Below are 21,931 nucleotides of genomic sequence, written 5' to 3'. Positions count from 1 at the left end.
TGTAGTTGTGATCAACAATAAAGATCGGTGGGGGTACAATAAGCGCCCTCTCCGGGTCCTCTCCCTACTGGGTTTTATGCAATATCCAAATAGCCAGGCTATATACATGTACCCAGGACTCACTAGAGAGCTGTTCCTCAGCCACCCACACCATTTGGAAACGCCTCTCTCATCAGATACAAACCGTAATTATGTGTTTAACATTCAGAGATATCTACATGCCCCAGGGATGGGGGGTGCATTGAAGTATTTTGCTGTACATGTACACGACTACAGCTTTTACAAACCCATCCTAAACAAGTTTTTTCCATGTTGGTCAAATTCATACCTGATTCCAGTATTTTCACAAGCATTTTTGACCATTTTGCCCAATATTAGCCTTTTGACACCCAAATCCTGTTACACGTGTGTGTGCCATGATCAGCAAAAATTAACATTTTTATGTGTTTTATGGTTGCATATGTGCATAGCGATATAGTTCAGTGCCGCCCCCCTGCAGACTGCAATAAAATTGTCTTTTGTTATTTATGTTACAGGTGAGGTGGTTCACATCACAGTGCTGACCGCAAAATATACCACGATCGAGACCTCCTCTGGTGTACAGTACCAATGCTACCGCAGTGTACCGGACAGATATGCCTCATTGTCATTCGGACGATCTGCACCTATAACAACAGACAAATCACCACCTAGTGATCAGCCTCATAATAAATATAGTCATATCAGAGTGGTCAACTTCCCTAACAACAATAATTGGCCTTCAGATGGTTTTGGTCCCTTCTACTGTGAAGCTGAAAAAGAGGATCGAGACATTACAAGGGTTACTACATTTTTCCAGAGAAGTGATGGTAAAATTATATATATTCTTTTAGTAAAAAATAGCTTCCATTTTTGTCTCACCTGCATAGCAGAGTGAGACTATAGGCGCTGCTTTTCCAACGGCGGCGGCGTCAACACCAAATCTTAACTGAAGGTTAAGTTTTTTGAATGACAGCATAAGTATATGGACCTAGTTCTTCAATTTTGGACATAAGGTTAATCGAGTATTACTGAACATCCTGCCTGAGTTTCAGGTCACATGAGCATGGTCAAAGGTACATGTATTTAGGGTCAATGAACGTGATCATGTTGGGGAATCAACATCTAAATCTTAACCAAAGGTTAAGTTTTTGAAATGTTATAACTTATATGGACCTAGTTCATGAAACTTGGACATAAGGTTAATCAAGTATTACTGAATATCCTGCATGAGTTTCACATCACATGACCAAGGTCAAAGGTCATATAGGGTCAATGAACTTTGGCCAAATTGGAGGTATCTGTGAATTACCATCATAACTTTGAAAGTTTATGGATCTGATTCATGAAACTTAGACATAGTAGTAATCAAGTATCACTAAACATCCTGTGCAAGTTTCAGGTCACATGATCAAGGTCAAAAGGTCATTTAGGGTAAATGAACTTTGGCCAAATTGGGAGTATTTGTTGAATTACCATCATAACTTTGAAAGTATATTGGTCTAGTTCATAAAGCTTGGACATAATAGTGATCAAGTATCACTAAACATCCTGTGTCCATTTCAGGTCACATGACCAAGGTCAAAGGTCAATGAACTTTGGCCATGATGGGGGTATCTGTTGAATTACCATCATAACTTTGAAAGTTAATGGATCTGACTCATGAAACTTAGACATAAGAGTAATCAAGTATCACTGAACATCCTGTGCTAGTTTCAGGTCACATGATCAAGGTTAAAGGTCATGTAAGGTCAATGAACTTTGGCCATGATCGGGGTATTTGTTGAATTACCATTATATCTCTGTAAGTGTATTGGTCTTGTTCATAAGACATGGACATAAGAGTAACCAAGTATCACAGAACATCTTGTGCGAGTTTCAGGTCACATGACCAAGGTCAAAGGTCCATGGACATTGGCCATGTTGGGGTATTTGTTGAATTACCGTCATAACTCTGTAAGTATATTGGTCTAGTTCATAAAACGTGGACATAAGAGTCGTCAAGTATCACTGAACATCTCATGTGAGTTTCAGGTCAGATGACCAAAGTCAAAGGTCATTTAAGGACGTTCCACAGTTAAAGTGAAATCCATGTCATTTTCACCAAACTTTGCACATAGATACTTTAGAACCTTAATATTCAAAATATGCAAAAATTAACATAGGCCCATGTGCTTGATTTTTTGCTATAGAACTTCAAAGTTCACCCAAATTGATGTTCTTAAGAATTGCGCATTCAAAAGAATTTGGCATTTTTAGACCGCCCAAGATTACTACAATGAGTTTAAACCTGTATTACTCAGTCAAAATACATGAAAAAGTCATCAAATTTCGCAAGAGAGTTAATAATTGTATCGTTAGAATGGAGAATATATTTATAGTGCTATTTGTTTGCAATTTTAAGTTTAACAGCACTGTCAGTTCTTAAAAATGGCGTAAAAGATAACAAAATCCCAATCTAAAAAATGTGAAATTTCAGTAACAAACTACAAAAGTACAATGAATGCTGCACTTTATTCAAAATCCATGTCATTTTCACCAAAATTTGTAGAGTTGTAGAGGAAGGTATACCTAAGAGGAACAAACATTAAAAAATAGGGGTTCATGTGCTTGTTTTTAAACTATCAGTATTTTTATTAGAGCAAATGTGCTTTTTAAAACACCAAAAATGCGCCGTATGCTTTGTATCTATTTGAAGAAAAAATCAAAACCACTCTACCATTTATTCAAACTCGGGGTAATATTCGTGATTCTTGGCAGCACTGCAGAGTAAAGTATTTTGAAATTGTAGAGAATCTTTTTTTGAATGGTCCATGGAATAATTCAATTTTTTAGCTTCATGAAATAACGCATCGGATCTGCAGTTAAAGTGCAGAAGATGAGAAAAATCAGCACATACTCGCAGCTAATTAATCACCTGTTCATCCATTGTGACGTCAGCGCGCAGAGTGTAAACTATGCGCAGATCATAATGCGCACAAACATAACTGTGGAACGTCCTTAAGGTCTTTGAAACTTTGCCCATTTTAGAGGTAATTATTAGATTGCTGTCATAACTTTCAAAGTTTATAGATATAGTGTATAAAATGTGGATATAGGGGTAATCAAGTATCACTGACAAGTTTTAGGTCACATGATCAAGGTCGACTATCAATGAACGTAGTATTGTATCATTATATGAATGGTGTTTTTTGTGAATAATTATTTTATAGTAGTTTTCAAAGTCAGCACTGCTGCTATATTGAATCGCGTGATGCAGGTGAAACCGCCAGAGGCATTCCACTTCTTGTTACCTGTACTTCTGCTGACAGTTTTTTTCATGAAACTTCGCACATGGCTTCAGAGTAACACTATCCTAAGGGCGAGCACACCAAAATAATCATTCGAAACGGCACAGAATGGGGCCAAGGCCTTCTCATTTGCTTAATTTTTGGATATTGTGTGTTCACTGAAGCATTAGTCATCAGGATTTTCATAAAACCAAATCAAATGAACTATGCAAGGAGGTTTGTGACAGATATCCATGGTTAGCAATTGCATTCCACGTGTTCATTCAAGTGTGAATGTTTGATTAAACGTCTTTGAATCATTGAATCATGTTAATTGGTCATGAACATAAAGAAAAAAGTTGAGAAAAGATAAAATTTCAGTTACCAAAATGAAACAATACTTTATATTTGAAGAACAATTTTTTTTCATTAAATGTTCATTGAACCGTAAAATGAAGAATATTGTTGAAGATACTCTTCCAAAAAATATCTGTCATCCTACTGGTATTCGATCATTTTTATCAATAGAAACATGTCAAAATCCAATTAGAGCAAATTTTGACTTGTGTTTATTCAACCATGAAATTCAGCCAAAAAAGTTGTATTGTATTTTAAAAAGAACCTTTTACAAGCCTTCTGACTATTATTTCATGAGAATGTTGAATTGGTTCCAATAAAGTGGAATCAAAGTCATGATATCTGGCTTGCGACTTTTAAAAAGTGACAATTTTGCCTTCTAGCACTGCTCACTGAAGCATGACATAAAATACGTACATAACATTAACTCAGAGGGTACAATGTAGCTTATAAGATTACCTACACGCTCATGTAAAAATATATTAAAAACTCCCAGTGGTTCGGAAATTATGGATGTTTGTTTAAGGGGGGACTTTCTTTTTTTGTTGTATATATTTACTCCTAGGCCGCAAGTTGGCTGCATACAACATACATTGTAATGCTATGGCGGTAAGTCATACTCAAATCTTTGTGAAACACCCCCTGGTGACTTAATTTTTAGTTTATTTTTGGGTGGCAGGTCAGCATTCTCGGTGGATCTATATTTACTCAGCTGTTTGATCAGATTGCATTCAGATTTTAAAATTTTACTCTTGCTATATACCATGTTAACAGCCAAATTCATATGAGAGGAAAGGATCAATGGTATATGAAACCGTAGTACTTTTTTTTGAAGCGGTAGTACATTGTTTTGAAGGATTTTGAGGGACAAGTGAAATGTATTTTCAGGCAAATATTTTCCAACTATTTAAAAATTCACTTGCCCATCCGGGCAAGTGCTTCTAAATACATGTAGTTATGTAGCACCCTGACTATCATGTGGTGGAGTATCCTGAACTAGGATTTAACATTGTCACAATGGTTTAACTATGGATAGCCATTTGTGACACAAAATCTCTAACAAAACAAGTCAAATTAACCAGCTCATTTGACCTATAGATTGGTCATAATGGTCAGATAATAGTTAATGAAATGATTATCTTCACAATTAAAACACGATGAAGAGCGACTTACGCAATCTAAACAAACGTGATAAAATTTAGATATTTTTTGGCTTGCCATAATGTTAGCACAGAGATAGACCATGTTCTAAGTTAAAGGACAAGTCTACTCCCACAAAAAGTTGATTTGAATAAAAAGACAAATATCCAACAAGCATAACTGAAAATTTCATCAAAATCGTATGTAAAATAAGAAAGTTATGACATCTTGAAATTTCGCTTGATTTCACAAAACAGTTATATGCACATCCTGGTCGGTATGCAAATGAGAAGACTGGTGATATCATCCGCTCACTATTTCTTTTGTATTCTATTAAGTGAAATGTTAATTTTTCTTGTCACTGTCAGGAGTTCTGTTCCGCACTGGATACATGTATGTGGAATTACTATTGTTTTAACAATTTGGGGCTCAGTGAAGTTGGTCTCTATTGTCAAATATCTAAAAATTGATATATTGTATAAAATCGAACAATAAAAAACAACAGAAATAGTGAGCGAAAGACATCATTGACTATATCATTTGAATGTCACTGAGTGATACATACAAGTTTTTTTGTGAAAAATAGGCGAAACTTCAATATATCATAGCTTTATCTTACATCCGATTTGGATGAAATGGCAGTGTCATGCTTGTTGGATTTTTCTCTATTGATTCAAATCAACATTTTCTGGGGTGGACTTGACCTTTAAAGAATACATGGACTACTAAATTTTGATAATAATCACAATTGCACTAATCATGACAGGATCAGATAGATATACATGTATCACGTACAGATTTTTCAATTTGGTCATCTTTATATTAACAGCTAAATTCATACCAAGTGGTGGAGTGTTTACAAAGACAGTCAATGTGAATGACACAGGAGTGGTGATCTCAATGACTAATCGACACCAACCTGATGATAATGGCAATGTGATTACATGGAGGAAAGATGGTGGTGATGTTCTTATACAATTTGAGGGACAGACCAATATCAGCTTCCCAAACCCAATCCAGATGTCAGACCAAGGGATTTATGAGATCTACTATGGTGGCGAGAGGGACCAAAACAGAGGAGGAATATTCCGACTTATTGTCAGGGGTAATCTTTGCTTTAATTTTAATCACTTTTAAATAGAATGATTTGAAATTACCTTAATAACAAAACATACTTTGACATACTTACTTGTTTTCAACGAGGCAATGGAACTTTCCATGGTATCGGCTAGTTATCTGTTTATCTTGTTCTTTCTATTTGTCTCTTTTGTGTATGATATTAGAATGTCCTGCTGGTAAGTGGGGTCCACCTGAATGCTATGGTATCTGTGATAACTGCTATAACGGTGGAGTCTGTGATGACAAGTCTGGTCTTTGTATCTGTCCTAACAACTTCATGGGAGAAAACTGTTTAGAAAGTGAGTATGGTCATTGATTTTTAGGTTAATACTTAGAGCATATATTATTTTGTTATTACTATAATTATGATTCATATTGCTATGTCCATCATCATCATAAATCAATTTATGTTTTGCAATGTTAGTAAGGATATTAACAAAGTACATGAAATGACTTACATGTACATGTATTATAGTCCTAACACACTCTTGGAAATGTCTTTGGAAAATAGGTGAGCAAATAATGCAGGGAATACATGTATGGTTGATTTGTTTGTAGTACAATGTAAATGTGGTACTAGTTTATAGAATAAATAATTTGAATTATGCTAAGGTTTGTTAAAATGTGTGACTCTGATATCTTTGATATAGGATTACAAACTATAGAATGAACCATGTAATGTATCTCTCCATTTCCAATTATTTTTTTTCTCCAGTTTGCAGGGATAATGGAGGAAATAAGTTTGGATTAACCTGTGAATTTTTTTGCTCAAGTGCTAACTCGCCCACTAGCTGTCGTGGAAATTTGTTTTGCCTACCTGACCCTTATGGATGTTCATGTGATGTTGGTTCCCAAGGTCATGCATGTGATAGTGGTAAGTCTTTGTGGTCAATGGTGTCTGAAGGCCTACATCTTGTTGCAGTTATAGACTGGTAAATGTTACTTAGAAAATACATAAAAATTAAGAGCATTACCCCGAAATAGACAAGATTATTTTGACGCCTAAGAAGACCGCGGGGGAGGTGATGATCTTGGCCCTCGATCGCGCAATCACAACGAAAATTGGCCCACACGTTACCCACGGCATGATCTACAAAATTATACGATCAAATTAAGCGAAAAATCTCATTGCTGAGTAATTTATGCGTAAAATCAAAATATTGCTCTAATTAAGTAAAAATGCAAATTTTTGGTTCACAGACTCTTTATATGGATTTGATCAAGTGTATTTTGGAAACATTCAACATCACATTTATTTTCTTATGTATTTTATCATTTACTAAATTTCTTTTTTTTGGTTTTGGACTTATATTTTTTCAATGAAAATTTTTGGGGACTTTATTTTACCCAAAAACAAGATGGGATTAATTGATTTTAGTCAGTAGGAAAAATAATGATACATTTATGGATTTTGGCTAAAAATATTATTTGCATTGGGTCATTTTCAAACATAAGTGGACATGGGGGTGAAAATTAAAACTTGCTATAAATCAGTAGGCTTCAATGGTTATTGAAACTAGACATCTCGAAGTATGTTTTTCCATTTCAGTTACATAAAATTATTCATTGTGTCTTGAAATACAGTGAATTTAGTGCAAGGGAAATTTCATGTTACAAAATGCTGATTTTTGCATTAAAATTCACATATTGCCTATCACAATATAAAATGTGTATTTCAAGCATATTTGTTAGCAAGATACAAGCTCTGTATTGTATCTAACTCCTAAATAACACAAAAAAAATTATCTAAAGTGTTTTTCTGAAAAAAGTACATGTAGATCTTTAAAGTTTTCAAAACTGGTTGTCGTGTCACTCACGTTTTAAAGACAAAAAGTTTTCTAGAGCTGTGTATTCTGAAAATTAATTTATCCCAGTACAGGAGCAAATACAGTTTTCCCATACCTTATTGTATATACAGTAACTTGGTCCAATGTGTTACGGTTAAGCTAAAATTAACTGTTAAAGTTGTGTCGTGTCACTCACAATGTTGTGTCACTCACGGTCTCATTTTGTGTATAAAAAAGGACATCGAATGATTTTTCAAGCATTTTACGAGATAAATTCAGGGATGGAGTCAAAATGTTGTTCCTGACATCATTTAAGCCTATATAAGGCTAATATTTTTTTCCATTTTCCCAACTTCACCCCTATCAATGGAAATATTGAATTTGACGTTTAGTTCTATTCTATTTTCTTTCCTCTCCATGGTTTCCTCAGTTTCAAAAATCCTGACAACTTTCCATTCGTGTGAAGACTCAGATCCTAATTCATATTTTAATGATGTACTGAGATAAAAGAATATACTAACAATCAACACAAAATAATGAATATATCAGGAGAAAAACCACTACATAGTAAAGAACATATTTACAGTGCATAAAGATTTGGTGATGGTTCAAGTTAGTCAGGTATGACTTGAACATTCTCCGTCTCCATTTACGGAAATGAGCAGAACGTTCACCTATCTTTTTAGGAATGTTATTTCTTTGTCTCACTAATTAAGAAAGGTTTAAAGCTAGCAAGGTCAGGGATCTTATTTTGAAATTTGCAGAAATAGAAAGTCAAAAGGGGCCTAAGCTTTCGATCCTAGCAGAATCTTCGTCGGAGGCTAATGGTAGAAAAGTGTATGAAGAGATCTCCGTAAACACCAAACATTCTTTCAAAATCAGAAAAAAAACTCTTTCCCTTCTTATTAATTAAAATTAACCTTTTTTGCCACAAAGCCTGGTTAAAAATCATTCTTTGTTTGGCCACCATTCGTACCACTAGTGATGAACTAGGGTCTGCACAGCAAACTACCGTGAGCGGGCCGATGTGGGTTCAGAGCAGATTTGCATTACACACAACAAATTGATAGAGTAAATTATGTAGGTCCCAACCAAGACCGAATTTGCATTTGAGCAACTTTGGTGAGTTGCCGTGTTTTCATGTGGATCAATTTTTCTTAGGGGGTTACCCTGGTTAGAACTGAGCTGGACCTCGTGGGGAAAAAGCTATACCATATGGAGGTATAGGGGGAGTATTTGATGGTTTGGGATGCTGAATTGAATTTCAGCGTAACATCCAAGGGCTCATCAAAGGAAAGGCTAATGACTTGTAGTTGTAGGTAATACCAACAAACTGTGCTGTGGCTTTTTGCAAGAATCAGGTACTGACTATGCGTCTTTCACCTCGTGGCTTTCCATGTATTACCTGTGGTTTGGTTTATTATCAAATATGATAATTAGCAATGAAAAGCAGCTTGCAAGATTCCTGCTGAAAATCATAGCTCTGAATTTTGGTACAGTGCCTTTGGAGGGGTCCACATACAAGCAGGGTTCAGGAGAAAACCAATGCTTGATGAGTTGAACTTGATCCCTATTAAAGTTTCTCAAGGATTTGCTAATAGTCCATCTGAAGTGTGCAGCCAAGTAACTGTGGTTTGGTAGTGTACAAAAAAAGCTGCCAAGTCCTATTTGGATAATGCCTAAAAAAATTTAAGGAGGATAATATTGTAATCCAATATTTCAAGAAAAAGGAGTCATACATCATTGGCTACCAGACCATGCCAGATGATGCGAGTGACTATTGAGAATACCTTTCTTACAAGGAAAAATTATTCCATCAGTTGTGGATGCTGAATTGTAAACCCGTAAACTGTCATATACAGATAGGGAGAAAGAGTTAAAGTTTTGAATGAAATCAGGCCACAAAAAGAATGTTTGAGTTGATGTCAATGCCAAGACCACATAACACCTCCTTCAAGTGCCTCCTCCTCCAAAGAGGAGAGTGGTAGAAGCCCGAGTGTGACAATAATGCGGTATGGTATAGGGAATGTGAGTTGATGGGCAAATATGACCATAAACCAAGAATAAATCATTAGGATGACACATTATCAACTTTGAAGAAGGCAGTTGTTATGTAATTAAGCTTGTTTTTTGGTTGATGGGATTTCACTCTTGTACATGTACATCATGCCAAAATTACTTTCGTTGTTGAGATAAATGTTGTATTTTTGCACTTGTCGTGTCACTCACGTTTTGGATGTCGTGTCACTCACGGTATATAGCAGTCAGACGGCAGGTCCCAAGAAAGTGGCTTCTTTCATCCAAGTGATATTCATGACTTGAGATGTTTTGCATATTTAATGAGCTTGATGCGGACTAAAACACCTCTTTTCATTCGGTCATTGCTGCTCTACTTGTGCATCGAATTTCATGAATTTGGTATCATTGTAAAGAAAAAGAATAATTCTTTCAGGTCATGTGTTTGAATTTATTCAAAGATTTTGTAATATAGGTTAAAATTTTGATCTAAAATATGCTACAAAATAATTATTTTCACCTGACAAAAGCTGCTATTTTCACACTTTATTTTTGTTTAAGCCCAAATGATTTTTATATCATGATAAAGCTGAATATGTATGCTTTAAAATGATATAGATTTCAAAATAAGAATTGGTTTAATCGGGTCAAGATCACACTTTTCATTTGCCAAGTACATAAAGCAGCTTGAAAACAAGAATACTGCACTCTGATTGGTCAAAGAGACCACACACTGGCAAATTCCAACGGTTCCAGCGCCTGGGTTCATGGGAAGGTCACACTTCCCATGTGGTAATCTCCTCAAATACCCCGTGCCTGTTGTTCTGTGAACCTTATCAGGCCAATCAGAACTCTGGATTTCATGCAAGTTCAACATTTCAGAAATCTCGTCTTGTACCTTGGTGGGAAAAGTTTGATCTTGACCCGATTAAAAGGTGCCGCATATCAAGAGTGGCATTGTGAGAAAGTACAGAAGTTCAGCTTTGTGGTGATATAGATATCATTGAGGCTCAAAATGAAAAGTTTTGCACAATTTGCAAAAGAAAACAGAATCCAATCATAAGTGATAATGGTCAGAAACCCATGTCCAAAATTTGTCGTGTCACTCACGCATCATTTTTCAATCATATCTACTAAACAAATTGTAGAATTCAAATCAAACTGGTAGTGGCCCATGCCAGTCCTACATTGTATATAATAGTAGTCATGATTGATTCATAATCTTTAAGTTTAAAGATACATGTATGAGCCCTTAACCCTCTCCGATTGTCGTGTCACTCACGTTTGAAAATGACCATTGGATTTGTACAGGGATTCACATTTTTGAGCAATTTTTGGTCTGCATGCACTTACAAAATGTTGCCTAATTTCGGAACTGCGTGCCCAGGGGTCACAATTTTGGTCTCAAAAGTTGCGCAAGACGTGAAAGTAAAATGTAAGCGAGCGATGTAAAACAAATTTGCATGACGGATTTATTGCGAAAAGTGTTGGAGGGGGGTCTGAATCAGCCCCCCAGTGTTCTTAGGGTTAAAATGCCTAATGTTTCTATCAGTTTAGACCTGTAATTTTTACCTGTATTACAGCTTGTACAGTGCTTTCATCCTTAAAAAGTTTGCATTTTATTTGGTGATTTCAAACTCTGAAAGTGAGATTATGCTTTTGTTGTGTACATTACACCATAATGCATCGATATACCGTTTGAGTAATAAAATACCTGACACCTCACAATTCCCAATTTTAGAAAAAAAATATCATGTTATAAACACATAATCATACTATATGGTTGGTAAGAGTATCTTCTCCCAAACAATTTGATACCATATATATGTGGTATGTCTCCACGCTTGGATAATCAGTAGATATTTTTAGCAGTGATGTAAATTCTGAACTGTGCCAAAGTAAGGCATGACTGCAATTAATGAACCCCAGCGGAAAATGATGTCTTAATCCTACATTTACATAAGTTAGTAAACATATTAGCAATTCCCTTTTCAATGAAAATAACTTCAGAATTTATACTAAAAATTGTTTGTTTCTAAGTGATTATAATGTAAATTACTGAAAAAGTGTTTGAAATGGAGTTTAATGCAACCCTCGTAGCATTATGACGTCATTTACATCTGGATTCATTCATTGCAGTAATGCCTTACTTTGGCGCAAATAAAAATTTAAATCACTGCAGATAATACATCCGGATCATCCAAGTGTTAAAACATACCACATAAATATGGTTCTAGTATCATGATTACGTATGGGGAATCATACTCTTTCAGGCCATATAATGTATTATATATAAATGATAATTATATGTTCGTTATATATATATTTATTCCTTAAATTAGGGATTTGCGAGGTGTTTTTTTGACTCACACGGTATGTACATGAAGATTTCAGAGTTTTCTATAAACTGAACCATGTCTCATTAAAAAAACTGATAGTGTGGAGCATTCTATTTGATTGACGAACAGGCATCTAGACATATAAGCTGTTCTGATGGTAAAGCAATGTAAAGTAAGCAATGGCAAAGAAGAATGGTGAAGAAGAATCGTGTAGAAGAATAGTGAAGAAAAATTGCAAAAAAAGAAGGGCAAAAAGGTGAGCAAAGAAAAATAGTGAAGGGGGAAGAGGAGGGGGTGGGAGGGAGAAGCGAAAATAAATTCTTTCTGGAGTAGAAATGATTCGTGTAAAATGTGATTTTTACTAACCTGTCTTTCAGATTGTGATGTTGGCACATATGGTCCAGGGTGCTCACAAACATGTCACTGTGCTAATGTATCATCATGTGACCCTTTTAGTGGAATATGTACTACAGGTGGATGTCAGTCTGGCTGGTCAGGGGACAATTGTCAAAGTAAGTCTATGCTTTAAACCATGCTAACAGAATACTGACAAAAACATGTATGTGTAAGTTATACACTTAAACTCATAACACACTGATCATTGTATCCACTACATGCAAACCACCTTTTTCAGAATGACATAATATCAAAGTCATTGTCTTATTTCAGAATATGTACTTGCTGCTGTGTGAAGCCCATATAAAAACAAAAGTATGTAGTTTATAAATCCCTTATTTGAAGGAAGATACTTGCTGAAAAGACAGTACTTATGTCAATTCTTCGACATGTAGTATTAGAAAAACATGATCATCAAATATCCTTGGTTATAAATTAGAATTGCTACATTTAATTAGGAGTGGGCTATACATGGGTAAAAAATAGTTTTTTTGTAATTTCAATATGACAACAGTTTTTTTTTATTCCTTGTAATGTATCTCAACATGAAATGACAATATTTTTTGTCTCAGGTCCGAGAAAAAAGTGTGCCGGGTCAAAATCCAAAATGGCCGCCCAAACCCCCCCAAATCACAGTTTTGGCCACAACTTTTTTATTTGGTGGTCAATTTCTCTGGTTTTGGTGTCTATTCATATGTTTTGTGGGGCAGGCAATTTGTTTTTCCTATAATTAGTACTTTTAAACCATTATTTGTAGAATTAAAAGGTAATTATACCTAAAGTACTTTTAAACCATTATTTGTAGAATTAAAAGGTAATTATACCTAAATTTTCCCATTTTTGTAGCCTTTTTTCAGCCAAAAAGTAGGTTTTATCATCCTGGGGTTCTGGGATATTAGATGGTATGAGGTCAACAATAGCAAGCAGCTTCATATAGCTATATTGCTTTTATTCCTCCACTTTGGGTTTTACGGATATTTGTGAAATATATCTTATTAAATAAAAAAATGTCAATTATCCGTTGGGGCTATACAGTATACATGTACATGTACAATGTACTGTACATACATACTGCACTGCATAAATGCATTGGCCACCATGACAGATAACAAGGCTTGTATAAACTATAGTGTCATAGAAATGAGCTCTCAGGTTTAGAATTAGATGCCTCAGAAATTGAAGATATGTTTTGTCTCAGAAATTGAGGACATGTTTTGTCAAATATGCTAATTCAGGGGGCGGAGAGAGGTAATTTACACTGTAGCTATTCTGGGCCCGTTGCATAAAAATTTACCATTATGTTAACTTAACTTAATGGTAACTTGCATGCAATCCTTTATTCTGATTGGCTGTTGATCAGCGTTACCATGATACTAGTAGTTACCTGACCCCATAAACATAGGCCAGTAAGACACCAGAACCAGGTTAAAAAAAAGCCTCCAAACGAAGAAGATATGGCTAAAAATGTGATGTACGTATATATATATATACATGTATGTGATATTTACAGTAAGTGTAATTTACGTTGCTGGTTTCACCATGTACATCAGCTGACAAGGAATCAAATTCACAATCTAATTCTAAACCTTTGAAGCTCATTTCTATGACACTATAGTTTGTATACAGGCCTTGTCATATGCCATGGTGGTCAATGCATGGATATATGCAGTGCAGTATGTATGTACAGTGCATTGTACACCGTATAGCCCCTATGGATAAATGACATTTTCTTTAATTTGATAAGATATATTTCACAAATATCCGTAAAACCCAAAGTGGAGGAATAAAAGCAATATAGCTACATGAAGCTGCTTGCTATTGTTGATCTCGTACCATCTAATATCCCAGAACCCCAGGATGATAAAACCTACTTTTTGGCTGAAAAAGGCTACAAAAATGGGAAAATTTAGGTATAATTACCTTTTAACTCTACAAATAATGGTTTAAAAGTACCAATTACAGGAAAAACAAATTGCCAGCCCCCCAAAACATATGAATAGACACCAAAACCAGAGAAAATGACCACCAAATAAAAAAGTTGTGGCCAAAACTGTGATTTTGGGGGGTTTTGGCGGCCATTTTGGATTTTGGCCCGGCACACTTTTTTCTCGGACCCGAGACAAAAAATATTGTCATTTCATGTTGAGATAAGGTAAAAGGAACACAAAAAAACTGTTCCCACAGTAAAACCAAAAATCACCCATTTATAGCCCACTCCTAATTTAATCAATTGTTGTTTTTTTTCCCTCGTGATATATTATCTCATATTACAGTCAAAATATATCTCACTGATCAAATAATGTGAGCTTGCTGAAAATTTTTGACATTAAGACCCAAGGCTTTTGTCACAACTCAGAGCGGCGACCAACCAATAAGTAGCCTGCTTGAACACCGCTGGAATTTATTCATCGCCAAACGTTTTTTTTGTAGAAGTCGAGCGTGCAGTAAAAATATACTTAGCGGTGGCTGAGCAGACGTGCCCGGTCGATTACCCATTACTCAAGACCAAATCTGGGTCAAATGGGGGAATTAATCTGTTTAGCATCCAAGCAGTGATCAGCTAATGACCCGCCGAATCCCGGGCTATTTTTTAAGTAATCGCCCGTCCGATCTTGAATTGGCCAGGAGATCATCGACCGATCTCTGACAGGCCAGTGGCTGGCGACCGGCCAATGACTGCACAACAGCTGTTGATCCAACAAGTTCAATTTTATACCTAAATTGTTCGACGGTGACCGCTTAATTACGTATGTGCCTGAACGGTGAGCAATTTGGCGCCGAGTGAAAAGTGAGCAGGCACAGCCAAAATCTTGAGCAGCGACCGAGCGATGCCCCCAAAACCAGTGGTGCCCGGACGGCTGCCGGTCGGTGCCCGGTCGAAATTGGCTAAAAACTCGCCGCCCGGTCGCCGAGCAGGCTAAATTTTAGAGTTGTGACCTCAGCCTAAGAAAGGGACGTTATAGCTGAACTAACAAAAAAGTTTATTAATTTTCATTCAATATTCAATATAGTTGTTCACCTGCCATTACTACTACTAAAATAGACCACCACCATCGTATACTTCATAGTGGTGTAATTTGATTCCACTTCATTCTATGAAAAGTTAACTTTTGTTCTAAATATTGTTTAAAGGAGAATGAAACTCTTGGAGCAAGTTAGCTTTTGTGAAAGCAGAAAAATCAAAGAATAAGATCAACAAAAGTTTGAGTAAAATAGGACTAGCAATAGAAGAGTTATGAGCATTTGAATGTCGAGATCACTAATGCTATGGAGATCCTCCCATTGGCAATGCGACCAAGATCTATGATGTCACAGATGAACAACTCTCCCCATTTGGACACTGAAAATATACCCCAAAACATCTCTTTTTGCTCATTCTAATCATATGACAAACGATTCATCAATGATATAATGTTGTGAAACCTCTGTACTTGTCCTCTCATATAAAAGAGAACACCTCACCTTGTGATAGACTCTATAAAAGTGAGAATATAAGTGAAATAAGTACTAAAGTAATGAGGGAGTTGTACGTGTGTGACATCACAGATCTTGGTCGCATTGCCAATGGGAAGATCTACATGGCATTAGTGATCTCAATATTCAAATGCTCATAACTTTCTTATTATTCATTCAATCTTTCTCAAACTTTCAACAATATGTTTCTTAGATTTTTCTCTTTGATATGGATTCAGCTGGTTTCAAGGGTTTCATTCTCCTTTAACTCTTATCATGTAGAATGTGAAGGAGGTAGGTTTGGTCTGGATTGTCTTCAGCAATGCCACTGTGCTCCAGAAGCCTGTGAGAAACAGACAGGACTGTGCAAAGGACAGTGTATTGATGGCTGGATTGAACCATACTGTCAAAGTAAATAAACCCAGTAATGTTTGCTTTTAATCCTCTCTAAAATTGTCAAGCTCTCAGATATATTTCTCACTAAGAAAGCAATTTATTTATTACTGATTTGTTTTATTGAAAGCCAAAATATTATACATGTATGAAATATGCTATGAAAATCTTCAACGTGAGAAATGTTGTTAATATATGTACATACATTCAGTACACCTGTCAATACAATATACCACCACCACCACCATCTATTTCAGAATGGTGTAATTTGATTCCACTTCAATCTATCAAAAGTTAAACTTTTGGTTTAAATGCTGTTTATCTAACTGTTATCATGAAGAATGTTGCTGATGAATGTTGGGGTAAAACAGACTATCCAGCTAAATCACTGAACAACTCTTTTGAGCCTATTAAACTTTGTACTGCTTGAGCTCCTATATACAAATTTATCTGAGCACTTTCAACCTATGCAGGTTATAATACTGTCATAATCTACCTTCATTCGGTATACATATTCAGCATGTATATATACATATGTGTATACATATACTGCATTTGTTGATAAATGGGGTGCATTACGAATCGGAGTACGGTTGGACAACTGAGCAGTTGGCTCTTTCGTCAAACCTTTGCAAATCTCGGTGGATCAAACCACTTTCTTAGTTTTCACTAAATGGTCATAAGACTTGGGATAAGCTCATAGGTATTGAAGTAGATTGGATATGCAAGACACATATTGATAATGTGTTAGCTGCATTGACAATTTTCACAGTGCATGTAGTTTTCAATTATTGATGTATGAATTGTTAGAATTGGAGCCTTGCATGGCTACTTGAATAATAACTTCAATCTCTTTATGTCTATATTGGTTACTAGCGGGAATATCACGCTATGAAGTATTAAGAGTGAATCCATACCAACCATCAAACATCACATGTTATGCTGAGGGGATCCCACTTCCTGAAGCATCTTCTTTTGATCTTCGTCGAATTACTCAAAGCGGCTACAACAACACAGGAATCACCAATCGATCAAGCTCTGTATTAGGGTCAGAACGGGCTGTTGTCTTTGACATTGAAAGTGTGTATCCACCAGAAGATGGGGACTATGTCTGTGGTCTTATTGTAAAAGACCAGTTCTACCCAACAAGCATTACTAATGCAACTTATGGTGAGCAATATAGCATTTCATCACTCTTTCTTAAACTTGATCCTTTAATACATGTAGGTACTATTGTAGGTGGCACAAGTTGATTCAGTTGTGCAGAATCATTATCAGTATCGTATTTTCTAACTTCTTTGTGCTGTAAGATGAGTCCAATTATTTTGCTGCAGATGTGTTTTTCTCATGGTTTGTGACATACATGAAGAAACTGAACTTTATACTCTCTCACTGGAGTTAAATGAGTGGCAGGAAAGTAACAGTATATAACACCATGGGTTTTCTCCCTAATCTAAGAAGCAGCAGCCATATAAAAATTGTGCTACAATTAACGGTTTAAAGTTTATAGGGGTAAAAATATAACAAGTGACAGTGTCTGTTAATATGAGAATATCAGAAGTTATCATTGAATTGCATATTAGGTATTTTCTTTAAGTAAGAAATTCTTAGTTAGAGATAGATGGTGATGCCAAAAATAATAAGCCTGATATAAAGAGAATACTGTCAGGAGTGAATATACTAGTTGTGTGCTAGTCTAACCAGCACATGATATACCAGCAAACTTGCAAGATTTTGGTGAATTATAATGCTATTTTGTATTGATGGATGTATATTTGTATCTCCATGGAAATGCTAAGATTGTACTTCAGTCATTGATAATGGCAGAACATAGGCCTATACTCTTATGAATTGTGTAAATTCACCTTCGTCCTCTTTCTCTATTGCTTTTAGTTCTTCCAGTAATGAATACGGCACCGTCTATTGTCCGCACCACTTCAACTACAGTATCTCTGCAATGGAATGCCTGGTCTGCAGGAGAAGACGCAGGTGATCCTCCCCTTATAGGATATGATGTATTTGTAAAGAAAGATGGTGACTGGGTAAGAGATCAGAGAGTAGATGACTCTATCACTTCAGCTACTGTTAGTGACCTGACTCCTGACACAGACTACAGGTTCCGTGTTGCAGCCGTGAGGGAAGGAGAGGGTGGAACAGGACCTCGGTCTTCAAGGATTGATACAATCACTCTTTGTACAGGTAAGTTCAACCTATTAGGTAATATTTGAATGTTTTTGAAGTAAAGGTCATTTCATGCCATTTTTGTGTAGATTGTTTGAACAGTTGGAGTTTTTCAGAATGTACTGAATGAATATTTATTGGAATATGTATGATTCATATATGCACTTTTCTTTCAGGACCAACGTCTCCCCCAGCTGGAATACAGGTGACAGCCAACAATCCTAAAGAACTAGAAGTGACATGGGAGGTAATGAAAATGATGAAACTGTTCTTATTAATCTAGAACTACTCCTATATACTACTACTACTACTGCAGCTACTACCACTAATACTTTTACTACTGCCAACACTACTACTACTATTACTTCTTCTATTCTAGTACTTCTACTACTTCTACTTCTACTACTACTACTACTACTACTACTACTACTACTACTACTACTACTACTACTACTACTACTACATGTACTACTGCTACTACTACTACTACTACTACTACTACTACTACTACTACTACTACTACTACTACTAATATTACTGCTAATACTACTACTACTTCTACTCCTGATGTTGCCAATATGAGTTTTTAATTTCCACCTTTATCTTGCAGTTCCTCTCATCCGAATCAGCAAACTGCAGGACTGGTGTGACCCATTATATGATCTACTATGCTCTCTCTGGTTCATCGACCACAGACTCTAGCATAGTTTATAATGATACACGCTCCTATACGATATCAGGGTTAGAGACCTATCTGGACTATACCATTCAAATAAGTGCTTCAAATAAAGATGAGGAAAGTGACAAGAGCATTGAGACAATTAGCAAAACACAGGAAGAAGGTGAGACTTCAGCCCAGCATTATCTACTTAATGCTGTAGGGTGATTCCATATGTGTCGTACGGGACATTTAGAGAACATTTGACAGTTTTTGTCTCACCTGCATAGCAGAGTGAGACTATAGGCGCCGCTTTTCCGACGGCGACGGCGGCGGCGGCGTCAACACCAAATCTTAACCTGAGGTTAAGTTTCTGAGGTCAAGTTTCAGGTCACGTGACCAAGGTCAAAGGTCATTTAGGGTCAATGAACTTTGGTCAAGTTGGGGGTATTTGTTGAATTACTATCATAACTTAGAAAGTATATGGACCTAGTTCATGAAACTTGGCCATAAGGTTAATCAAGTATTACTGAACATCCTGCCTGAGTTTCATGTCACATGACCAAGGTCAAAGGTCATTTAGGGTCAATGAACTTAGACCATGTTGGGGGAATCAACATCAAAATCTTAACCTAAGGTTAAGTTTTTGAAATGTCATCATAACTTAGAAAATATATGGACCTAGTTCATGAAACTTATACATAAGGTTAATCAAGTATCACTGAACATCCTGCATGAGTTTCACATCACATGACCAAGGTCAAAGGTTATTTAGGGTCAATGAACTTTGGAATTACCATCATAACTTTGAAAGTTTATGGATCTGATTCATGAAACTTGGACATAATAGTAATCAAGTATTACTGAACATCCTGTGCAAGTTTCAGGTCATATGATCAAGGTCAAAGGTCATTTAGGGTCAATGAACTTTGGCCAAATTGGGGTATTTGTTGAATTACAGCCATAAATTTGAAAGTGTGTTGGTCTAGTTCATAAAACTTGGACATAATAGTAATCAAGTATCACTGAACATCCTGTGCGAGTTACAGGTCACATGATCAAGGTCAAAGGTCATGTAAGGTCAAAGAACTTTGGCCACGTTGGGGGTATTTGTTGAATTGCCATCATATCTCTATAAGTGTATTGGTCTAGTTCATAAAACGTGGAAATAAGAGTAACCAAGTATCACTGAACATCTTGTGCGAGTTATAGTAGTTTTTAAAATCAGCACTGCTGCTATATTGAATCGCGTGATGCAGGTGAGACGGCCAGAGGCATTCCACTTGTTTGACAAGAAAAACAAAAAATATTCCAGTAACTAAATGTGATCATCAAGTACTACCAGAGTGTTAGGAAAACAAAGACTTAACATGACTTGAATTCACATCCTGTATAGTACAGATTTAAAATAGTAATGTGTCGTACGGACGCAGAAAAGTGGCTTTTTTAGAAACCTCAAGTTTGTACTCTAAAGTCTGTGAGTTGAACAGATAATTTTCATAGAAACTGAACTTAAATTGATATTCAATTACCCAAGAACAAATGCATCTATGAAAGAAAGCAAAATAAACATTCATGAATAAATAAAGCAAATTACAATTTTCGAGAACATTGTGGCGTACGGGACACTCAAAATGTGTCGTACGGGACATCTCTAAATTGAAGCCAAATTTTCCTACTTTATGTCTCTTTGACTTCTTCAATCACTTTATTTGGCTGATGATAATGATAATCCTATCAAACTTAAGACATTCATTATGTTAGAAACCGCTTTTGGCTAAATATTTCTGTCAATATATCATAAATAAAATAATGTGTCGTACAGGACACTTGTGTGTCGTACGGGACGCTTGTGTGTTGTACGGGACATCCGTGTGTTGTACGGGACACTTGTGTGTTGAACAGGCACTTGCGTGTTGTACTGGACAGCCTGAATAAAAAACAATGAACTTTTTATCGATTAGAAGGGGAGCATTGCCCCTAAATTCTTCCATTTTAATGAAAAGCCTTTTAATAAGTAGTCATTCAGGACAATATAATTAAGTAACCTCAATATATACCTCAATATATACAATCGGGCGCAATATATTATCATTTTTCTCATGATGGGAAATGTACAATGGTTCACAGCATTTTTACGAGCTGAAAAACTTGAGGTTTTGTGTGAAATTATATTTTAGTGAATCAATTGATGATTTCCAATACACTATTTAAACAATGAAAGAATGAAACTGTTTGTGTAAATTACGGGGCAAAAATGTTATGATTTTTCATATAAAATGTATATATACATGATATGTCACAACCGTCACTTGAAATTCCACAAAATATTTTTTTCTAAAGAAATGCGATTCTACTTTTTCAAATCTTTCTGCATTTCATGAAACCATATGATTTGTCTTATTTTCCAGATTTTTTTTCACAACTTAAAAAAGTAAGGAGTTTCAATACTGTATATAAAAAAATTAGTGATCATCAAGGAAAGTCCACATAGATGATTGATATGTAAATATTTTTTTTTTAAACTTATGATAATTTCACATTAGCATGCAAGAGGAAGTCATCTTCCAGGCTAGGGCGAATCAATTATAAATGTTTTCTTTTCATGCTCAATGACAAAGAAATTAACCTGCTCTGACCAGTGAAAATCACCAGTTTAGCTGAAGGGATTCACAAAAGAATACGCCTACATGAAGTCAATTAAAATGGTCAGAATCACCTATTTTATGTTCTATGTCAATAAATAAAGTACATTTTCAGTTCACTTTATGTCAAATCAATTACTTAAATTAAAATAGGCCTACT

General features: G+C 35.7%; 1 protein-coding gene across 1 annotated transcript in view; it reads left to right on the top strand.

Annotated features, from left to right (window-relative positions):
- The first annotated feature begins 536 nt into the window (after window positions 1-536).
- The window catches only part of LOC129271728 (receptor-type tyrosine-protein phosphatase kappa-like), a 74,733-nt gene continuing 53,338 nt past the window's right edge, over window positions 537-21,931 (top strand). The window contains exons 1-10 of the mRNA XM_064106655.1: window positions 537-848; window positions 5,614-5,889; window positions 6,068-6,202; window positions 6,619-6,777; window positions 12,423-12,557; window positions 16,177-16,305; window positions 17,164-17,457; window positions 18,181-18,486; window positions 18,645-18,715; window positions 19,079-19,310. Coding sequence (XP_063962725.1) covers window positions 5,685-5,889; window positions 6,068-6,202; window positions 6,619-6,777; window positions 12,423-12,557; window positions 16,177-16,305; window positions 17,164-17,457; window positions 18,181-18,486; window positions 18,645-18,715; window positions 19,079-19,310 — 1,666 coding nt within the window. The 5' untranslated portion in view covers window positions 537-848; window positions 5,614-5,684. The remainder of the gene's footprint in view (window positions 849-5,613; window positions 5,890-6,067; window positions 6,203-6,618; window positions 6,778-12,422; window positions 12,558-16,176; window positions 16,306-17,163; window positions 17,458-18,180; window positions 18,487-18,644; window positions 18,716-19,078; window positions 19,311-21,931) is intronic.

Source organism: Lytechinus pictus, chromosome 11 (genome assembly GCF_037042905.1).
Source record: "Lytechinus pictus isolate F3 Inbred chromosome 11, Lp3.0, whole genome shotgun sequence".
Classification (NCBI taxonomy): domain Eukaryota; kingdom Metazoa; phylum Echinodermata; class Echinoidea; order Temnopleuroida; family Toxopneustidae; genus Lytechinus; species Lytechinus pictus.
This window is presented reverse-complemented; position numbering and strand designations above follow the sequence as displayed.